The sequence below is a fragment of the Odontesthes bonariensis genome, chromosome 20 (genome assembly GCF_027942865.1).
Source record: "Odontesthes bonariensis isolate fOdoBon6 chromosome 20, fOdoBon6.hap1, whole genome shotgun sequence".
Classification (NCBI taxonomy): Eukaryota; Metazoa; Chordata; class Actinopteri; order Atheriniformes; family Atherinopsidae; genus Odontesthes; species Odontesthes bonariensis.
This window is the reverse complement of record NC_134525.1, coordinates 26,476,225-26,499,155: the sequence shown is the minus strand read 5'-3', so window position 1 is coordinate 26,499,155 and position 22,931 is coordinate 26,476,225. Positions and strand designations below refer to the sequence as shown.

At 41.5% G+C, this 22,931-nt stretch overlaps 1 protein-coding gene across 2 annotated transcripts; it reads right to left on the bottom strand.

Annotated features, from left to right (window-relative positions):
• Positions 1-3,404: 3,404 nt before the first annotated feature.
• On the bottom strand, positions 3,405-21,591 carry LOC142370415 (polypyrimidine tract-binding protein 2-like). 2 transcript variants are annotated; one of them, XM_075452981.1, is made up of 14 exons: positions 21,502-21,591; positions 20,356-20,383; positions 18,310-18,352; positions 16,541-16,713; positions 15,714-15,854; positions 13,610-13,756; positions 13,416-13,526; positions 13,059-13,269; positions 12,654-12,769; positions 8,671-8,704; positions 8,062-8,154; positions 7,374-7,590; positions 5,655-5,732; positions 3,405-5,467 (listed from the first exon to the last, which is right to left on the bottom strand). In XM_075452981.1, the coding sequence occupies exons 1-14, from the start codon at positions 21,507-21,509 to the stop codon at positions 5,338-5,340; spliced, it is 1,530 nt and encodes a 509-aa protein (XP_075309096.1). In that variant the 5' UTR covers positions 21,510-21,591; the 3' UTR covers positions 3,405-5,337. The 2 variants fall into 2 exon arrangements, with proteins under 2 accessions (XP_075309096.1, XP_075309097.1); XM_075452982.1 differs by having other exon boundaries at positions 13,071-13,269.
• Between the last annotated feature and the right edge of the window lie 1,340 nt (positions 21,592-22,931).

The following is a 22,931-nucleotide window of genomic DNA, read 5'->3' as shown; positions in this document are numbered from 1 at the left end:
CTGAGTGCAGTCACTCTTGTCAGACTACATTTTTGTTCAAACTTTACATCTATAATTTAAGCAGATCAGTCAGTGACAAAAAGAACGCAAACGGTCTTGGTCTGTTAATTAACAAGCCATCTGTATCATAGCTTCGGTACCAGAAGTACCGTTTTGTCAACAATCTTTCGAAACATGATCTGTGCAGCACATTGATCAACCAATAGGTGAGCAGCTGAGCCCATGACAGACTTTGAAAGACCACCGCCTAATTTTTATAACGAGGATCATAGTCTTTTTCTTCTGCAGTTGTGCATTAAACACAATTCATCCTGTACTGTTATATAATGGCGTGTTTCCACTATGCAGTCCGGTACGGGTCAGGTCGGAAGGGTTCGCTTATTTCAGTGTTTCCATTACAGTGGAAACCGCTTATAGTGATCACGTTGGTCCAGAGCCAATTTGAACACTATAAGCGGTTGATTACTAAAACCGAATTTGTATCATTTTATTTTTTTTGCTATTTTATTTTTTACTCCCTTGATTCCTTTCTGAACATCTGCTTCTGCCCTACGCTTCTGCCTCGCTAGCTAACGTAACGAGTTGACACCGGGCAGCAAGCCGAGATGCGGCGGCGAAGCTTGGCATTCCTCAGGCTACCTTGTGTAGTCTAATTAAGCAACAAGAGACAGTCATGAATGCTAACGACAGAGAAAGAAAACGACGGCGCCCGGGAAAAGCACCTGAGGAATGCCAAGCTTCGCAGCATCTCATTGGCTCGTTTTTAGTAATTTGTCATACGCCTCGAGGAGACTACGTTTTTCATTCAGAGAAAATGACTTCCTTTTTCCAGCCATGATTCGCACGCTTGCTGCCCGGTGTCAGCTCGTTACGTTAGCTAGCGAGGCAGAAGCTTAGGGCAGAAGCAGACGTCCAGAAAGGAATCAAGGGAGTGAAAAATAAAATAGCTACACGTAGTTTTAAAATAATTTTTTGCACGTTTACATTCATAAAATGGCCAAAAATGAACATTATAAGCGGATTTCTTGATTACTATAAACAAATTATTTAAACAGCATTTGTATAGAAATGATTCTGTCCCAAGCCTTTTGATCTATATAAGCGGTTGATTACTATATCCGTGACCACTATAAGCGGTTTCCACTGTACCACGAAAGCGTACCGATCTGTTACCATTTTCGTAACCCTTCTGCTTGGGGTACCGAGCACACAGGACCGGTTCCAGGCTCTGCTCTCCGTTGTTTGTAAGAAGGCTGTGCAGCGGGAGCTCGATGGCGTCGTGCGAAACGAAAAAGTTTTCCAGCTGATTGCCGCAAAAATGTCAGAGTGGTTTCAACCGGACCGTGAGCCAGTGTTGCATTAAGCTGAAGAAGCTTGGAGGTGGGTCGAAATTATGGATGTTATTTGTTGTTATTTGCTATTTACGCTTCAGCACGCACTCCGCCCACCCCAGAGGGTCCCCTTTGTACAGTGGGAACACAAAGCTGACCCCAAAGCTACCCTACCCGACCCGTACCGTACCGCTCCGAACCGACCCGTTCCGGACTGCATAGTGGAAACGAGGCTTAAGGCACTCCATATGAGCAGTTGCTAAAAGTGATGGGGATGAAACAACAGGGTGCACCTCCATGTTGATTCTTTAAGTCTCTGGAACTCTACTGGAGCAACATTTTTCAAAAACACTCTCCTTCTGTTTAACTCAGTCCAAAGTCTCCCATATATATTCAGTTGTATTGAGATCTGGGGACTGTGAAGGCCATAGTATGATTTCCACACTTCCATTTTACCCCTTGCGTCCTTAGGATAATGGCATTATCCTAGAGGTGACCACTCCAGTCACAATACAAATGTTCTCATTGTGGAATAAAGGTGATCATTTGTAAATTATGTTCCTAAAAGTAGACAAACCGTGTCTCTCAAATCCCAACACAGCGACAGGATCCCTCTCAGGGCAGGTCAGGTTTTCAGGCCTGAACTGTCATCGTCTCGTTTAAAAACCACTCATGCAACGGTCCACTTGGGATCTTGCTGAAGATGTGGTGAAGAATGACTCATTTGACAATATCACTTTTTCAATTTTCCAAAATCAGTACTTTGGTTTCCTGCATCACTGAACTCCGAGAAGAGCTCAGGACGCTTAAAAAGCAGGGTGATGTGAAGACATCTTTACTTCCGAAAGCTATCTTGATAAATTGGTGCATTTATACAATGGCAAGTGATTCAAATGTACTGCGCAGTCTATTTAATTGTTCCGTGCAGTACTCTGTAAATATATGCATGCATTCCGTCTCCACTTTCATTCATCATTATTCAGGGTTTTATGTTAATTTTCCCTCTCCTTTGTATTTATGTCTGACAGCCACAGTCACCCACACTCTCATGGATTCGATTCACTTCAGCTCACTTACTCAGGCAATGCATCAAACTCGCGTATCAGAAAATATTATAACAAGCAAAGTACTGTCAGAAAACTGGACATGAACAATTCAGTTCATAGAAGAAACCAACGTCTGACCTGAAACATCCGATTACTTTATTTATACTGCAGAACACCTCAGTTCTGACTTATTATTGGCCGTCTGGCCCCAATAACTCCTTTAACAGCCAAATGTGCAATTTTGTTCACTAGAAAGCCTGATATATTTTCGGTGGTGGGCAGGTAAAGTATTTAAGACTGTCGACTGAAATCAATTCCTTGAACATAAAAAATAGGATTGTAAACTATTCATCTTGAGGAGTACAAATGTGGTCACCTGGACAATAGACGGGAGAGGAAAGAAGAAGCATAGGTCTTTCCACATTTAAAAAGTTTTACTCCCCAACAGAGTTTATGGTGGGAAGTAAAATACTCTTTGTCGTCATGAGTTGGTGGCACAGCAACCAAGTCAAAGACTCAAAGAAGCTGAACAAACCGGCAGAAAAGGCTGGTTCTGCACTTGGAGCTTTGGGGCCCTTGGGGCTGACAGTATAATGCTGAACAAGTTGCTAACATAATGGGCAACACTACACACCTTCTACACAAGCGATATTCATTTTTGTGGGGTCACCAGGTGACTTTAGAGCAAAAAAAATTAATCTCACTCTTGGTATGGTCTGTACGTTACATCACAACTAGTAGTGATGCAATTTACATTCAAATAGATTGCTTTTGTGACCTTTTAGAGCACAGAAAGTCATTTTCGCTGAGCGCAATAGTCTTTTGCAATTTCTCTGCCAGGAGAGGAAACTCCTTTAAGTGGCTGAAATGCATATTGTACCTGTCCATTTGCTCTTGTTTTTCCATTTCATCTTTTTTTCTTTAGATGACTGCTGCATTTTCCATTTAGAAATGCAACAGTAATTCGTTTTGGGGATAAATGGAGTACTACCCTTTCTCTACTCTGTTGTTGAAATCCAGGCTGGTGTGAACACAAAAATTTTATTAAGTCACAACCAGTAAGCTGTAATAACTGTAACAATGAGGGAAAAAAAATGATATTATTCGACCTGAAGGAACCTGTACGAGTGGGTCACTACGCTCAGAGGGATTCGACATGACGACGGACACAGTTCAAATTATGGTAGCTTTAAATTAAATCAACTTATACGAGCAAAGCTTTGTGCAGTTTCTTTTTTTAAACAATGCTCCAAAGATGAGGAGCATAAAAATGCATGAAATCATGGAAAAATTAAACTAAGGCAATTCATGCAACCAATAAAAGGTGTGAGAGAAAGATAGATCACACAAATAGTCTGGAGAATGTCGGCCCTTAGAGACTGATTTGAAAAGAAGCTACTACCGGGGGAGAGAAGAGAAAGACATCAGAGGAATAGATTGTGTCAGTTGGCAGGGTGGGAAATTGTACTTCTTGTCCTGTGAATTAGACCCATCAGAAGACTCAATCTGGCATATTAGGACTGGTTTTCAAGCGACTCCAAAATAGATTTTGGCATCCTTCCCACCCTGGGACTGAGGATGGTTTCAAAAGTGAGCAGAGAAGACAGAACTGAGAGGATACGGAGGGGGTGAATGCAGAGCAACAGAAGAGTTTTATTAGGCATGCCACAGAGGTAAAAAGCAGAATACACGAGACTATGAGAGGAGAAACAGAAGAAAAGAAACCATGTGTCACCTCCCTGTGTTAGAAAATAACTCGTCTTTTAATCGTGCCTCATCAGAACAACAGCAAATCCTAGCATTTTGAGCTGTATAAAATCAAGCTTGGAAGAAAAAAATAAAAATATACAGAACTTTTATTTCTGACCTGTAGCCTCACACGCCTAACATGTAGCCTCTTGTCAGAACCTGCTGAGTATTAAAAAAAAGAAAAGAAAAAAAACTGTTGAAAGATTTATCTAACAATAAAGTTTTTTTTTTTTAAATCTTTTTTTTTTCCCTAAGTTAAAATTAACTCAAGAAGAAACTCTAAAGGCACAGAAACTTTGGTCCAACTGAATAGCCCTCTCAAGTAAACCGTCACATGACAATGAAATCACAGTGGACTCATACTTTAACTTCTGCCACGGCATGCAACACTTTCTTATCAGACTTCCTGATCATTACTACGCATTACTAAAAGACACCGTCACTGACAATTACACCTCACTGCAAGGGAAAAGGCTTCGAACGCTTCAAAAGTAAAGTAAAAACTTAGCAACAAGCCACAGTCTAATGATTTATCTCGTGAAGTCAAAAGTGAGGGAGAACAATGTCACAGTTGGCAACCCTGTGGAATTATGGAGTACAAGTTAAAATGGCAGTCACAGGCTGCTGTAAAATCTCTAACATGTAGCCTCAGGAATAGTCTGTTCTCCTGCTGCTTAACTCAAAAAAGTTAATGTTCTGAACCAAACAAAAGCTGCAGCTGCTTGGTGGCACAGCTTCAAAAACTGCCGTAATGTTTAGATGATGACAAAGCAACCTGCGTTCTTGCTGACCAAAACATTCAAAACTAATGTGCCTCATTAGGAAGGCAATTAATGAACATGTCCAGCTGTAGAAACAGTTGATATTGTCAAGTAAGGCACGTAAGTACAATTTCTCTTCAACTATATCAAGAATTAAAACACTGATGTACATTACATTATCATACAAGGGGACAATAAGTCATGTCAACAGTCTGCTTGACATGAAAGTACGGAGGTACAGTCAATAGCTGGAGATCCAGTATTGTTCTCTTTAAAAAGAATGCAAGTCAAAGGTTTCAGTGTCTCTCGAGGAATGACAGAATGAACAAAGCCCCTCCGAAAAACCCCCCAAAAAAAACAGATTCAATCTAGGTGGTCCGTCCGTCCCCCCCCCCTCCCCTCCCCTCCCCACAGTAAACCATCATAGCCAAGAGTCTGTGGGTTACATTCTTAAATGGTGGACTTTGAGAAAGAAACTCTCAGGTGCTGGTTATTTCCCATGTTGTAATTATGAAGGTCAATCAAAGCTTGGATAGCCTCCTCCACTGTTGACATCTGGAGCAGAGCCATTTTGCGATCCCTGGAAGACACGAGATGGAAGGTCATTCCGCAACTCAACCACAAGGTCAGACGGAAAAAAAATAAAACTGCTGGAACACGGGATCCCGAATTCACATGGACTCTCTACACCCGTCTTGGCTAATGTTTGTGAATGCTGTAGTTCCTCATCTTACAAAAAATAAATAAATAAGGATGGGTCTACGTACTGAAAAAACTTGAATGCTTTCACGGTGCCCCCTGTGTTGGAGAAGAGCAGCCGGAGATCTTCCTCCGTCCCATCTTGCCTGTTGAAAAAGGACATAATTAGGAGAGAAAGGAGGGAAGCCCTACATCAGCTTTATCGTAGCGTTCAAGCTCCGGAACGAAAGATTCCTCCAACTGTGACATGAAGGCAGTGAGGTCAGAGCATTGAAACATTGATCTCTGATTGTAGACAACGATTATGTTCTAAGATGGAAAAAAAAAAAAAAAAAAAAAAAAAAAAGAAACCCCCTAAATGTGAACATGAACAGATTTGAAGTAAATAGAGCTGTTTGTAGGCTACCCTGGTCACCATGGAGGCAGCAGCGGCTCTCATAAGTTATCGTTTAGTGACAAAAAAATGTCCATCTCAGACTTTTCCCCAGGATTACGAGTTAAGGCACCAAAAAATAAACAAATTTAAAAAATACACAACCCACAAAAGTGAGTAACTTGAACAGATTGAGTGGAGTTTTCTTCCTGCGTCATTGCAGCTTGGCAGTGCAAACACTCGGTAAGTCAGGGTGAAGCGACACACTGCTTAATCTACCCTGAACCGCAGACCTCGGAGGAAATGTAACAGACCCAGGGTGGAAGTAACTGTTTCGCGCCGACAAAAAAAGCCCTGAGCCATTTACACCTCGATGCACCTGCTGGAACAACTTCAGGGTCGACTGTGGTACATGTTTCCATGAGCTTAACAAGGTCAAAAATTCCATCCAGAGTTAGACTTTTCTTTTTGTTAGGCTCTTGTATTGATGATGGGAGAAGCAAACCGCTGCTTCCTCAGCACATCCCAAATATTCTCAATGAGGTTATGGTTTGGACTCTTTGGTGGCCAATCCATGTGTGAAAAAGATTTTTCAAGGTCACTAAACACTTTTTTCAAAACTTTTGGCCAATGAATCCCACCATCTTGGAATATATGTGTGCAATCAGGGAATAAGAAAAATCTATCAATGGTCAGTCAGGGTATAATCAGGCAGTCAGCGGACCTCATTCTTAGGCACTTAACACTTGTTGAAACCAGCTCTGACCAACCGAGGCAACCTCAGATCATAACGCTGTTCCCCTGACTTTCTCCTAATTGTAGAACGACCTTCTTCCACCATCTGGAGTCGTGCAGTTGAATGAGCCTTACTTATAAGCGGTTTTCTTTTGGCCACAAAGCTGTTTAGTTCAAATACCTTGAGGGGCTGGGTGATAAATTGATTTTGTCGATTAATCAAATTTGCGGTTTAAAGTCGATTTAAGGGAAATTACGAGGCCCATTTCTCTTTGCAAAGATGTTCACTTTGATCATAGTTTTGGTTTCTAGTATGTTAACTTTTTTTTTTTCTAAGGGGATAAACTTTTTATTTCTATTGTGAAGTCCATTTGTACTGTACCACTGACCGACATTGTGTTTTCTAATGTACTGTATATGGCTTTAGTTTTTGCCACATTTTTGAGTAATGTCTTTTCAAAAGATGTGCACGCTGACATAGTGAGATACTACTTATCCTTAGAGAACCGTTGCCAGCTGAAAGATTTTAAATCACTGGGACCTTCAGAGTGGCAGGCTCCTCTTTCTTTCGGACAGGCAGCCTATACGAACGGGTATCAGATCACATATTTTACTTTCTGGAGTGGACATTTCCAGCACGATCTCCAACGGATCCTCTGCTGACCTGCCGTCTACTTACGGGACATTGGAGAGGTGAAGAGTGGCAGAAGGCGGGAAGATGTTCTGGAAATTCTTGGAACCAGGTTTTTTGAAGCGATGAAGTGGCGAGTTGGCGTAGTCCTTGGTGAGGCCCTGGTCGTCCAGGCCGTCCCGAGGCAGTGCCACCGTCTGATGCTTGGACAGCGTCACCCGGATTATCTTCCCGTACATCTTTTGGCCATTCAGATGGCTCATTGCTTTGACCGAGGCGAAGAAGACAAAGGTCAGTGTGTGAACCCTCCTGAGTGTCATCAAGTTCAATCTAGCAAATGTCAGCTCACTGGCCTGATATTTCCCAAATCATTTATGATATTGAAAAAGCAAAAAAAATAAAACGGTCAAATCTCTGTACATGTCAACTCAGATGTTCACAGCACTCTTCAAAGAGCTTTTACTGACTGACTGACAGAAGAGGCAGATTCTGAATTAATGTTAAATGTGGTTTTGTGCTTTTAAATTTGCCACAGGTGACACCAGCGTGAGTTAAGCATGTAAAGCGCAGAAAAATGAATTTTATGGAAATATCCACTCTCGCCTGTGCCGTAAATTGAATAACTGACAAATGAAAAAATAAGGGAGTCGCAATGATGGAGCAGACCATTAAAGTATGAGAACAACAAGAGTCCCAAACCACTGGGATCACCAGACCACTTTGAGGGTGGGCTCACCGAGCTGGGCCTGATTGGAGTCAGACATCTGAATGAGCGCACTGTCCTTCTTATTGTACAGAATCTTCACCCTCTGGACATCGCCATACACTCCTGCATTAGAGCCAGTAGGCAGGGGGAGAAGAGGTGAGGTGGAGAGAAAGCAGACCGTTAGAAGATCCAAAGTTGGCTCAGGAGAACAGATAGAAACAGATGAAAGAGCAGCAGACACACAGGAAGATTACAGTAGACTAAAGAGTGAGAGTGGTGTAGACAGAACAGGAAAAAGAGAAGAGAGCCCTCCTCTAAACAGAAAAGGTATCAAGCTGTGTCAGATGGCTATAAATAAAAACAACATGCAAACACATGGTTTAACCATGCAATGAACAAATGACTACGTTTGGAATCTTAGGGCAGTAATAAACATTAACCCAAACCAATAAACAGGGGGCCAAAAGGTTTTACAAATCAGAAAAGTAACTACTGTGCTTCAACAGGTTAAAGTAGGCTAATAATAATAATAATAATCATAATGAATGTCTCAAACTTAGAATCAAACAGAACAAAAAGGTTCAAGAGAGAATAAAAGAAGAGTGACAGAGAGAGGAGAGAGAGCTAACGATAACATACCGAAGAGGGTAAACAGACTTTGGGGCGTAACCATCTTTAGAGGGAGAGAAGAGCAACAAGCAGCGTGAGACAGGTAGAGAGGTAGAAGAGTCGGAGCGGAGCGGAGGTAGAGATGGACAGATCGATCCAGAGCGGAGGTAGGTAGGAGGGATGGTTGTTTTTGTTTTCCCCCCGAAGAGTGATGGAAGTGGTGGGTCATGGAGGAGGGGAGCAGGCGGTGGAGGAGGAGTCATGGAGGGGATTTAGGTGGCGAAGGGGATATTGGTTAATGTTGGAGCAAGAAGGGGTGGTGTAAGGTTGGGGAGAAAAAGAAAAAAAAAAAAAAAAAAAAGACCGCCCGTACCCCAAAACCAGCAGGGGGAGGAGGCAGGACGAATGACGGAGGGTAGGGGGGGAAGGGGAGGAGAGGAGAGGGAGTGAGAGAGAGAGAGAAAGAGATGGACAGGGAGAGGGAGGCAGATGCAAATTTGGGGGAGAGGATAAAATATAAAATAAATAAAAGTGAGGGGGGGGAGGGACAAAAATAATATAGGTCAGTACACTGGAATAATGCAGGTAGTTTGGTCAGAGATAATGGCTTGGATCAATGTTTTCCTTCGTTAAAATACTGCAAAAAGGTCTCTCATCCTAGACAAGCACGGGGCAAAAGTACAAAATCATAATAAAATCAGCAATATAGAGTCATAACCGTGGGATAAAAACAACATGCAGCAGCTCAAAAGTCTAAAAGATCTACAATCTTTCAGAAGGGGAAAATGTTACCACAGGACTGTGGGAGGCTGAGGGGGGAAAATTAGTTAGACCATGCAGTTCAAGTTCATTTTAGCAGTGCATGCAAGAGGTGATGCACGTGGTAGAATGTGTCTTTCACACCTGTCACACAAGAGACTAAAACAAGGCTTAAGGACAGTATCTCAACATCAGGGCTTGTTTGATACTGCCAAAAGGCTCCAGCATGAAGCATTCATTCAGTCAAAAAAAAATGAGGAGAGAGAGAGAGATTAGGCGAGACAAATTAGAGGCCATATAACCTTCACAGTTTCAACACACACAAAAAAAAAATGCAGAAGAAAAAAGGGAGAAAAGACAACCAGCAAGCGTTTCAGGGCAGGGATTTGTTCCCAGGACTGAGACACACATTATGAGACAAGAGAATGATTTCATATGAGCTTTCATATGTGCTGAGGAGAGGTGAGGAGCACTTAGAGAGAAGAACAGAAGAGAGCGTTAGCAGAGTAAATTCTGTTCGACAGACAGAGGAAGGACAGAACATTAGAGGAGAGGGGGAGGTTCTCCCCTCTCTGTAGGGATAAAATGAGTCTTGCCAAAAAGAATTCTACAAAGAAAAAGTATACACACAAAAATAAACTCTTAAATACAGCAAAGAAACCTTCAAAAGTCAGGGCGTGTTGCAAGACCTCCAGTTCACTTCTAAAAGATCGGGGGGGGGGACAAATATGGAGCATCTGTTGTGTTCTGAGTCAGTTCAGAAACACAGGTGAGTGCCAATGGAGACGGAGTGAGCAATATTCTTTTTTTTTTTTTAATATATATATATATATATATCATGATAAACACTGGCAAAGAGTGGGAGCAGGTGTGGGGCCGCACGAGTGGGTCAGTGTGTTAGAGTGCGAGAGCATTAAGGGTTAACACCAGGCTTTAGACAGAACAACAACCCAGACAGGCCACCCTCCACTCTCACTTGGCTCGTTACGCTCGGCCTGTTCTTTTCCCGATCAGACACACAAGCCACAACAGTACCAAACTTCCTGTGATGACAGGACCAGGAATAAGTGGAGGTGTGGAAATTTCTCAATTCCAAGACAGGTCAAGAGGCAGATGTGGGTGATTCTGAATAGACATAGTGACAAAGGTAATCACGGGTTTAAAGACTACACAAGTGTAGAGTCCATTATTGTTACTATGTGGTTTTCTGTTGGTACTTTCGACTGATGTAAAACTCCAGAGAAGAAGTCATATAACACAGCTCTCTGGAATTGAATTTGTAGAATGGCATGAAAAGCTTACTGTGATATGCAGGTTGGTGTAAGATATAGATGAGCAGTTTCTTTTCACATCAGCAGTTTTGGGGGTGCTGCAGACAGGCATGCTTTCCATTCGTGCTCCATTTTGTATCAGCTGTGACAAAGCTTCCCGGCATGGGCACCGACTTGGTCTACACTCCAGTTTTGTAGAGGTGTGAATTATGACGACTCCCCTGCAAAAATTCTCTCCTCAACACAAATATCCAAGTTGTTGTTCTGCACGTCTTCGTGTCGTCGGTTCTTTCCTGGTGTTCTGTTTGAATGGGAGACTGATGCGGGCACAGTCAGTGTGGCCAGCTGCAAAGAAACTCAGCAGAACTGCACCAGAGCAGGTGGTGGACTTCATGTTACACACGCCCAACAAAGGACACGGAAAACTAGGAATTTGCCTCAATAGATCTCAATGAGAAGAACCACATCAGTCTACAAAATAAAGGCAAAGTAAAACTAGTTTGAAACAACATCCCGGTCAGTGTTGTGGGAGCTTTAAACTGTTCACGCTACGCGGTTACACTGTGAGGTCGCTGTGTGCTTTAAAACGAGAGATGTGCAAACGGGTCACATCCTGCAACATTCTTTTCCAGACTCAGCCTCCGAATTGATTGATCAAGCAGTTACAGCAGTCAGATGGACGAGTCTCTAACCTCATCATAGACCTCAGATGACACAGGGCACAGGAATCTGCAGGTTATTACGTCCGATTTGCTCACCTGGCAGTTTCTCTCCACAGCTTCTCTGCCTTGTCTGACCGCTAACGCAGGCTGGAAACATCAACGAGACGTGGGTGCTCTCGTCAACCTTTAACAAAATTCTGTTTCCTCTGCAGACCGTAGCGCATTCATCATGATCTCCATCACTTCCTGCATGTTTGTAGCGTTTTCCCTTTACTTTTCTGGGTTTCACACCGTTCTGTCCCCTCACCCCATCTCTTGCCGAGGACATCCAGTCTCATCTGGTGGGAGACGCCCCGTTTTTCACCAATCGTTGAACACTTTGGACCCATCACATAGCTCACATCAGCCTAAGGCCAAGCTAACGGCCACATACAGTACTCTGTGAAGAAAGCTTGTGGAGTAGCCATTATACGCGATTCACATTCCTGTTGTCCGACTGTCAGGAAAGCACGTTGTCAGAGCACACTTCTGATGTACTGCAGCGGGATGTAGGTTCATTCTCTTGTCTACAGTAGCAATTTTGTGGAAGGGTTTGGAATCAAACAGTCAACATTCAAATTGGTGGATATTCAGTGGGTCAACCAATTCATTCAATTCAGAATATGGAGCTCCAACACACTCATTTTCCCAGGTTATTTACATTACTGATTAATACTTTGCTAATAATTCATTTTCAGATTATAACAATCTGCTGTTTTATTTAAAAGGAAATTATTAATATTCATAGATTTATTTATATGAGTTTTTTCCAATATATTTTTGCTGTTAAAGTCCAACATACAGTTAAGATTGAGAGTGGGAGGGGGCCTCTTGCCGTGAATGCCGATTTAATCTGTGCACCTTCATTTTGTGCTATGACTGATATTTTTGGAAGGACGCACCAGTGCTACGAGATGAAGAAGTTAGTATGGAGACTGAGATTCACAGAAACAAATGATGAAATAAGAAATACAGACAAAGAGCTATAGGAATGTGAGAAAATTAGACAAATTAAACAAAGAAAATACAGACATTTTTCCCCCCTAAGTTCAGTAAAGCGGCCATACCATGTAGTTTGAAAAGATCAAATGACCATTTAAAAAGAAAAATACCAATCACCCTTTAAATGTACCCCAAAATGCTGACACAAAACAGTAAAATGGAAACTGTAACACAACAAAAGCAACAGAAGAAAATAACCAAAGACAAATGAATGGAGGTGCTGCTGGGGTTCAAGCTGTAGATGGTCCATCTGACTGGCGTTTGCATTTGTGTTACTAACCTCCTCATTAAGGTTGCTTACAAGCAGAACCCCACTGGATACTGCATGTCCAGCAAGGGCTACCCTCCCTGCAGCAGCAGCAGCAGCTGCTGCAGCACTCAGAGGGTTCAGGGCTCCTGACAGGAAGCAAATAAGACAATCATGGAATGGAGAGCAGCACTCCGCCAAAATCGCTGCATTACAACACTAAGCTAGGATGTAATTGACTGACATTCTTTGTTTCGGTCTAAAATTAAGTGCAACACATTAAACATCGTTAATACTAAAAAATGACAGCTAGTGTTAGCAATTTATGCAAACTGGTCAATCTGTTCTGAACCCTAATGGCCATGATCACAATAAACAGCATCAAGCCTGCATAACAACAAACTAAATAAAAGGAGAAAGAATAAAAATGTGATCTACCTGGGATCTTACCGAGGAGGGAGCTGGAGTCTTTACCGAGGGCAGCAGCCACAGCGGGGTCCAGGCTGGGCTGCCCGTCACCAGCTGGCAGCTCGGGTCGGGTGTAGTCACGACTCTTATCGTTGTTGTACTTAACATTTAGGTTAACCAGCTTTGAAAAGTCAATGCGTAGAGTGCAACATGAATTGTAGATGTTCTGACCGTCCAGTGCCTGGCACAAAGAACAAAAAAAAAAAAAAAAAAACACCCATACTGAATACCAAAACAATGTCCTCGAAGCACAAACAAACAGTTCACAATACATTCAGTGATCAGAGGGAAATGACTAATAGGAGCTGAGAGTGGACAGACTCTCACCAGTTTGGCATGCTGCGCATTGACAGGATCACTGAACTGCAGAAGAGCTTGAAACTGATTGTTTTTGGTGAAGGTGATTATCTTCATTACTGTGCCAAACTTGGAGAAAATCTGCCAACGATATAGAAAAAATAAACATTTAGCTTTGAGAAGTCTGTCTACTGTGGCATGTTAAATCATAACGTGCTGCCCACCTGTTGCAGTACATCCAGCGTTACAGGGTAGAACATGTTGTCGATGATGATTCGCAGCACAGGACTAGAGGCTGCAGCAAGAACCTCCTGAACATCTGAACCTGGCGACTGGACTGCCGACACCGCATGCAGTACCGCCTGAGTCCGCTACAGCCAAACACACAAGCCGTCAATTCTTTTTTTCACAACAAGGACACTGGACGATTTTATTAGCCTTTTCCCACTGAATACTTTAGAAACACCAGGAGGACGTGAAAATCGTTGCGTGTGTGAATGAGACTGGAGAGTTAACACCAGCCTGTCTCACAGTCATAATAACACGGCGAGAACTTTTAAAACCGCACGGCCCGTCATCTCTCTGTGGCCACCCAGCTAGCACCTCACTGTCCTCTCGCTTTCCTCCAAACTTTGAGCTATCAGTTCATTTTTAAGAGACAAGCATTCAGACCTTCCTGTGACTATGGTGATGAGTCATGGAAACAGTAGACATTTATCTCCTGATATGAAACAGACGCTCACTCGTGTTTCATGTACCTCTGTCGCTGCGGTGAGTTCACGGACTCGACCACAACATTTACATGTGAGACGCTCATGAAGGCGACCACAGCATGATGCTACGCTACACTGGTGACCTGCAGCATACAGACCCACAGTGCAAAGGAAGAGTTAAAGCTGCGGTCGGCAACTTTTTTTTAGTCATACTAGCTTGAACTGTCATGGGATTCTGGAAGTAGAATATCAAATAGGCTGTTTAGGAAAAATAACGAAATCTGTAGCTCCCTCTGAAGCCTGTAATCATGCTTGCAAAAACCGAGCGCTCCCGGCTGTTTTTAACCAATCAAGTTAGGGTGGAGGAATCCTACCTGTCAATCACAGCTTGTGCACACGCTGCTGAGCGTGAGTCTGCCCCAGCTTGTGTGCGCTCACACTGGTGTGAACTCACGTGCACAACCTCGTCCACAGAGGGGGAGGGGTTTGGGGGGCGATTCGGAGCTTGTTAGAGGTTGGGGGAGGGACCTGAAAGTTGTATCAGTTGGAATTTTCCGACTTTAGACTCGGAATTCTGAAAACCTGCCGACTGCAGCTTTAATATTCACATTGCTCAATTATGACATTCAAAAAACAATAACATGCACGGAGCTCATTGGAAACCAGATTCAGGTCCGTATTCTGTATTCTCCTTTGTTTATAGGTGAAGATGTGGGAAGAGTAGTAAAATGCCAACTTGTGCAAAAAACACCCGCCCCAAAGACTTAAAAAGGTAATGATGCTTACACACATCATTGTTCCCCAAGGCTAAGTTACTGTTGTTTTTCTTCAAAACACAACACATGCAAGTGTGTGTGTGTGTGTGTGTGTGTGTGTGTGTGTGGTAAATACAAACTATGGTTTGTGGGTAACTCCATGTTTCTAAGGAGTTGGTGAAGCAACAATGGATACTTTCCATTATCGCAAATTACTGTTAGCTTCTCTTAACGTACCCATTATGTTTGTACTAAAATCCATTTGGAAGCCAAATACACACACAACACTGACATTTGAAACAGTTTCACTTCATGCTTGAGGTTTAGACTGATGCCCTTTTAGTGTTAGAACAGCCGAGACTTTTAGCTACACTTTCCCGACTGCGTTGCTGGTCGAGTGAAACAAACTCTGCATTCACTGAGAAAAGATCACCGAGCCTTTACGGAAGCTCAAAAAGGGTCAAATTGCCCCCTCAACCAAAAACATGTTTTCTGGAAGATATCTCCTAAAAAAAACAACAAGAAAGAGCCACGCTGTGGGAAGTAGAGGTGGATCAATGGCTCACTTATTATTAAAATGGAGGATAACACGCACGCTCTGACTGGAGCACAGCCCGGAGAATTTGACTTTACAAGGAAATCAGGGAACCATGATATTGGCTGGGTTACTGAAAAAAAAAATATATATATATATACATCTCACAAACAAGAGTTTATACCTGGATAAAATGTAGTTCCCTTGCATAAAAACAACTAAAACATGCTTATACCTCTGGGGACATTTAGGGTGATAGTAGACTGTTTTAACACAATGGATAAGACGGAATACATGGGAAAAACATGCCAAACATGCCACTAACCTGATTGCTAGCATCCGTTTTGAGCTCTTTGTGATTAGAGTACTGAAGAAAGACGGGGACATTGCGGACATGCGGAGGTACTGTGTTGTAGTAGTTAACCATAGTGATGGCCGTCTCCTCTGTTCCCATCTCCAAGAAGGCCTAGAAAGAAAAAAGAAAAGAAAAACAGTCAAAGTCTCCGATATTTACGCGCTTCAAGAAGTGACAATTTGATCACTGATAAGCTCATTCATCCCTTTCATTGATATTTGTTCAGTAAGCCAAGATATCTGGCTATGTGACCAAAAAGGAAAAAAAGAAGAAGAAATGCTTATCCAAATGTACAGAACAGTCCTCATTATTCACCATACCTGAATGATCCACAGTACACCACTAAGCTGGCAGCAGACATTTTCAGAGCAACTCGCATGTCTGAATGCTAAGACTGTCAATCAAGGTTAGTGACACACCGACACAGCTACTGTGACGAGGACAAAGTATTTGTATCAGGCAGGAATCTAAGGGACAAATGCCATGCATCTCCTACAGCCCCCCCTCTAAAGACAGACAATAAGCTTTTGGCTAGCTTTTGTATGGAGCTGTGGGCACGTTTTAGATGCACTGCTAGATAACAAGGCTGAATGTGTCTCAAGTACTAATAAGATGCAGTAAGATGTAAGGTGACAATAGGCTCCTCTGGCAATCCAGCAAAGAGAAACGTGTCCACTGTCCTTTGGGGAAAAGGCATTATGGTCCAAGACTGGGTTGTCCTGTATAGATTTTCATTTATCTGTGGCGGTGATATGATGCTGCATGATAAAACTCGCCAATGTCTTTCATCCACTCACCTGGTTCTTTCCCTTCAGTGTGAGGATGTTGGTGACTTTGCCAAAAGGTAGGCCAAGAGCGATGACTTCAGTATCAGAGGCCTCATTGGGCAGCTTCCTGATGTGGATCACACGTGACGGCGGTGCTTCCTCCACCCTTAACTTCTTACTATCGTTGCCGTTGGAAGCCCCATCTAAAAGTATTGCACAGGAACTGGGTAAGTGAATTCTGCTATACAATGATAGCTGATTAACCTGAGGAGTAAGGCTCGTTGTATTCTGCGCCTCCAGAATTAGAGGCGCCTACAACAGAACAACAACATCTGAGAGAGTAAAAAACTGCCAAAAGCTGTCTGTCACAGACCCCAGCTTAGATTAGCATTATGTGGCATTTGAGATTTTAGGGAAGCATGGGAGACCAAAGCTGCTTGCAGACATTTTACTTTTTTGACAACATCAAGTTTTGAGCTTCTCAAATGGTTCATGCCTCAGTCCCAGTGTCACCGCTAGTAATGTTGGAGGAAAGCTTTGATGCACTAAGATCAAATGTTAAAAAAAAACTAAGAAACTAAGATCACTATTGCGTACTGGCCAATTTAAGCTTGGTTTTTTTGTGCCTGACCATTTCTCGCTCATGACAAACTACTGGAAATTGGCGTGTGGGCAATATAAGCATGAAATTTTCAGTGACATATTTTCTAAAAAAAAAAAAAAAAAGAAGAAGAATATGTACATCTTTGTGAAATGTCAGGTTTTAGTTTTTTTCCCATTGGAATTTGGTCAAAGCAAATTAAAATAACAGACTTTAAAGAATATTTAATTATTTTGGTCTCAGAAAGTATCTTAAATTTCACAAAGAAAAAGCATGTTTGAACAGTGAATAACTCAAGTTGCAAAGCACCTTAGAGAGATGCTTATTCCCTCAGTAGCTTTCAGCATGAGACTGTTGATTGATAAGAGGAAGCCTGTAGAGAGAAATCTTCCCAATTTGTGAGAGCAAAGGGATACACAAGTGATATCACTCACAGCTCCTCAAATACATTAATCTGAAGACATTATATCTTTCCATTGAAGACTACATTATTGAAGTAAATTAATACATTTGATGAGAACATGCTCACATGTTGCAGTGGATTTTGCCACAACCCAAACAAATCTTTTTCTTTTGTTTTATATAAAAACACCCGAACCTGCTCAGATTTATCTGCATGTATCAAATCCTCCTTCTCATATGAAGCTGGAATATCTGACCCTGAGCAATACTTCATTTCAATCCGCCGTCCATCTCTGCCAGACTGCTTACACAAGACAGATCGCCTCCAAGCACAACAGCAATATCCCTTTCTTTGACAGGTCCCCGGGGTGACATTAGCTTTGATGTGGGAGTGGCAAAGCAATGGAAGGATTTGGATATTCATTAAAGACACGATTTTCAAAAACACGTATTTGTAGGTTAAACACTGTTACTATTCTACTGCCAGAGTATTTAACAACCCGACTACACTAATCCTCTATTTCTTTAAGATATTCCAGATCTCATCTAAACAACGAGGAGGCACCAAGATGCATTCAGATCTGTTCCAGTCACATGCTGCCTTGTGTGGGTGCCCACCTACTGGGGAGCGTGAGGTTATTCAGACACTAAACGGCTCTCATGACGGAACAGCTCACCGCACGCAGCCTATTCCACTTTGCAAACATCTATTAATCCTTTGATTTCTTTATATTGTTATCTGCCACAACCCATCAAATGGCTTCATGTAAAATCCATCAATCCCGAACAAACTCACCGCTCACACTGTTGCTGTACATGTTCAGCTCATCGGATCCTCTCTGTGGGGAGAAAAAAAAAGAGAAAGACAACAAACACACGAGCATGGTAGTGAGAATTTTCTTTTTCTTTAAAGAAATCAGGAGGATCGTTTCCATTTTACAGAACTCAAACACAGCAAAGCTCTCTGAGGACAGTTTCAGGGAACAAAAGGACGGGAGAGAAGTTGGTGAAAAGGGGCATGAAACAGCACAAGTGTGATCCTCCTTTGCTGGTGTGAGTTTAATCTCGCTGAATTTAAGATGTCAAGAAGTGTAATTTCAACCTGAGCTACACTTGGTCCCAGAAGGCTTTCTGGAGCTGCCCGGCGCCCTGCGCTCCTAAACCTGACTGATGGGATGACGAGGAATGTGGCAAGGGACCCATTACACACACACAACTTTATAATAGCTCAATACACCCCCTCCTTGTTTCTGTCTGACTGAATTTGAACCAATTGTTCTTCTGTCACTAACATTCTTTATGGTTACGATAAACTAGACGTTGCAGGCCTTGCTACAGCGCCATGACACAAATAAATTGAAAGGGTAATAAAGTTGTCCGACTTGGGCCACAATGTGAGCACATCGTGAATGAGATACAACAATCTAAGAAATGATTTGTCTCCCAACAGCTGGCAACCCTCTCCGTTTTGCCTTTGACATTGAAATATTGATGAAATAAATGGAGGAATCAGTATTTTACGACTCTTTCGTTTCCCTCAGAGAGAGGACTTTAACTTTGTTTTGTGCAGACCGCACTGCAGCTGACGTTCAACAAATCAAGTTAGCAACATGTGCTTCCACAAGGAAACAGGTCTGCTTGGACCAGGGAACTCAAGCCCTCCTGATTTTATTAAATCCATTTTAATGCTCTGAAAGAACAAAAAACATGGGCTGGGACTTCTGTGGCATTAACATGAGAGTTTGATGTCAAAAAGAAAACGGAAAATGAAATATGATCTCATCTTTATGGCTTGTCGCTTTTTTTTTTTTTTTCAATGGATGTTACCTTGGTGTAGAAAAGGTTTCAAATACAGATTGTGTACTGGTATTTTTATACAGAGTGGTGATATGTGATAACTATCCTGTTCATTTCTTAATATATTTTCCATTATTCGGATTGGGCAACACTCACATTTTAGCTCATTCTGGCACAGTTATGTAGAATTCTGTTTTTATTAACTTTGAAGTAGCAGAAATACCCATAAAAAAAGTTTAGTGGTCAAGTTTAGATTCCTATAATCACAAAGTATACTTGAATGGACCATGAAGTCCTTCGTCTTAGGCAACATTAAGAGGCCTTGTGCAGAGGACTATGCTTCCACTTCCACTTGACTCTTTTCAAGGCAATGTAGATCTACAAGCCTTTCAATGCAATTTCAATTTTTTTCTTTTCTTTACATGGTTACATTTCAACTGTGCCTGTTGGTGGTTTGGGCCTTATTTGCATGTGAAATTACTGATAAATTTAGTTTATATCCACACCTGCCAGTCCCGGTCAGGTTCCAGGTGTTTACAGAGATGAAGGGAAAAAAAAAAAATGTCCTGGAAACTCATCTACAGAAAGTAGTTCGGTTTGTCCGACACATTGCCACGAGGCGGCTAAATTGCCAAAAATGGTAAGTTGAGAGTGAGTCTGCAACTCGCCGTGCTCCGAACAAAAAGAGCGGGAAATCGGATTTGAGCATTTTAAAATGGACAATATTGTCTGACTTTAATATTTTAGTATAAATTAAAAATCCAACACAATGACCAGGTACTGTAGCACCTGTTTCCCAAACAATTAATCTGAAACGTTTACAATTTTTAGTTGATATTTTTCCATGAAAGCCAAAATACACCTGTTCCAGTGGCTCAATTGCCATGATTGGTTCAATCCAACACTCTTACATCTGTTATTGCCATCCACCATCTTACAGAGCAAAATAGCTAACTGGTTAAACAGATTATCTAATGTCAAGTTGCAATAATAATAATATTGATAATGACAAGGGCAGCCAACATATTTGTGTGATGTAACTCACCTTCACTCCAACTGCAACATCACCGATGCTGAAAGACAAATCATTTTCATGTGGTCAAAGTTAAGGCAAATGGAACAAGAAACTAAACAAAGACGCAATCTGATCCAAAATGATCTGATAAAAACGGCGCTGTTTTTAAGGAGAGCTTCTAACATTTTCAGTCAATTCTTATGTATCTATTACCAAATCTGGGTTGTTCTGACAATTTAGTGCTCTAATACATAAGTCACTGATGTCAACAGAAGGGCTCATGGTCAGGGTGCCACTGAGAACAAAAGCCATTCCTTTACCGTATGTTGTGAACTGTCTGAGCAGGAATTTCTGTAATTTATCATAAATATAATGCCTCAAAATTCTGCTCATCAATGCACGTGACTACTTTGTTATGTGTCAAACCATCCATCTCTGCTCAACTCAATTTCTCAACAACTCAAACATTATCTGGCCACAAGATTATCCTCCTACAAGGTTTCCAACTCACATATTTCATCTTAAAGTAACGTGGTAACTCGTCATTCAACCCCAAGTGAGCTTCTAGTATAGAAGAACATACCCTTGTACACCTAGTCTAATCTTGTATCCTTAAAAAGTTTAATATTAACAGCAGTTACCTGTTAACACCTTCTGTGGTGTTAACTGTACACATAAGCTATGTATTAGATGTTTTATCTTTCAATGCTGGCAAATATAAATGTATAATAAGAACACATTTCCTGCCTTTTGGCAGCTCCAACTATGGAGGAGCCCTAGCTCTGCACTGTCAGCTGCAGCTAGTTAGCTAACTGGACAAAGGACCAATGTTACAGTAGTGTGGTTTGCTAAACTTCATTAAGGTTTACGACACTGTATTGTGGGGAAACTGCTCCAACACTTATCCCCAAGACTACGTTAAGTTTTCTAGGCTTTTTAAAATGAAAAGTAACAACACCAGTTCATGTGGTAAACACACGAGCATGAGCTAAGTTACAGCAGCATGCTAACATTATGTACTTCCTCAACAGAAAAGAGAGCGCGTGGCTATGGAAACACAAGCTCGCGGTTCTTCTCCGGCTTCCTCATAAATTCACGAAACCACATACCCTGTGTTCTGCACTAGCTCACTGAATGCTCAATTAAATCAAGTTAGTATCGCTGGTAGTATATTACCCGTCCATTTCTGTAGCGATTTCAAAGTGTATCCGCTCTCGCTTCTGTTTCCTCTCCCGTTAGAGACCCAGAACACGCACACATACACACTAAAGTAAAATGGAGGCAAGACGAAGTCGTGGCGGAAATAACCGAAAAGTGCCGGAACTATAATTGACCAGCTTCCAAAAACACTCGGTGGCATTCTAAGACAACACTGAATTTTACGGAAGAGTATTAGAGCCAGGCATAAGAAAAAATAATAATATTTTGCCTGTCGAGATTAAAGTCAACATGTCGAGAATAAAGTCGAAATGTCGAGAATAAAGTCCACATGTCGAGATTAAAGTTGAAATGTCGAAAACGAAGTAATTAAATGATGGACCAGAGGAGTTGACTTTTTTCTCGAAAATTCGACTTTATTCTCGAAATTCCGACTTTATTCTCGACATGTTGACTTTAATCTCGACAGGCTAAATATTATTATTTTTTCTTATGCCTGGCCCTAATACTCTTCCGTAGAATTTAGCAAATTGCTGTTAGTTATAGATATTGGCAGTTACAGCCCTCCATTACTGGGGATGTTTGCGTTCGTGGTTACTGTGGGTAACACCGGTACTTTGACAGCAGGAAAATTCAGAAACTGCTTGTTTGTAACTCATCTTCATGAATAAATATGTCTAAATTTAAGAAACGTACCCTAACTGTAGCCTAAGGGACAGTTTATTTGGACTGTGGGGCTACAGACAAGCACAAGGATGGAAATTAGGGAAAGGACTGAGTTTGACATCCCATTAGAATATGAATTAACTCCAACACAGGAGATAAATCAAACAAGAAAAACTTTAGAAGACACACTTCTTAAAGGATGGTAAAAGAGAAAACATTAAGTGGTGGTGGAGACTCTTGTATTAAAGCAATCAGTCTATAGTCTTGTGGTCAGTTTAGAAACATTGCCTATATTTGAAAATATTGTTACTAAACAAAACGAAAATAGTGTGTAATGGGCTGTGAAATTAAATGAATGCAGTGATCAGATATATAAATGCTTATCTACAAACAGAAATTTCCTGTGGATTGATTTAACTCGCTATGGTTCATTCCGTGTTTCGCAGGGCTTTAATTCAATTCAATTCATTCTTATTTATATACAAATGTCATCTCAAGGCACTTAAATAATAAAGTCCAGTTAAAGTCAATTGGAATTCAATTAATTGTAATCATAATTATTTATAAAATAATCCAATTAATTCATATAGAGCCAATTCAAAAACAATTTCCTAGCTAAGGAAACCAACTTTACATATCTTTGGTGTTGTGTGGGCAGTAGAGCAAGCTGTAAAACAACTAAGACTGTGGAGCTCGAAAGTTCGTATGTTTTGTGATATGATGTGCACATTATCACACCTATAATGTAGATAAACACATACCAGTTTAACAAGAGAGACTAA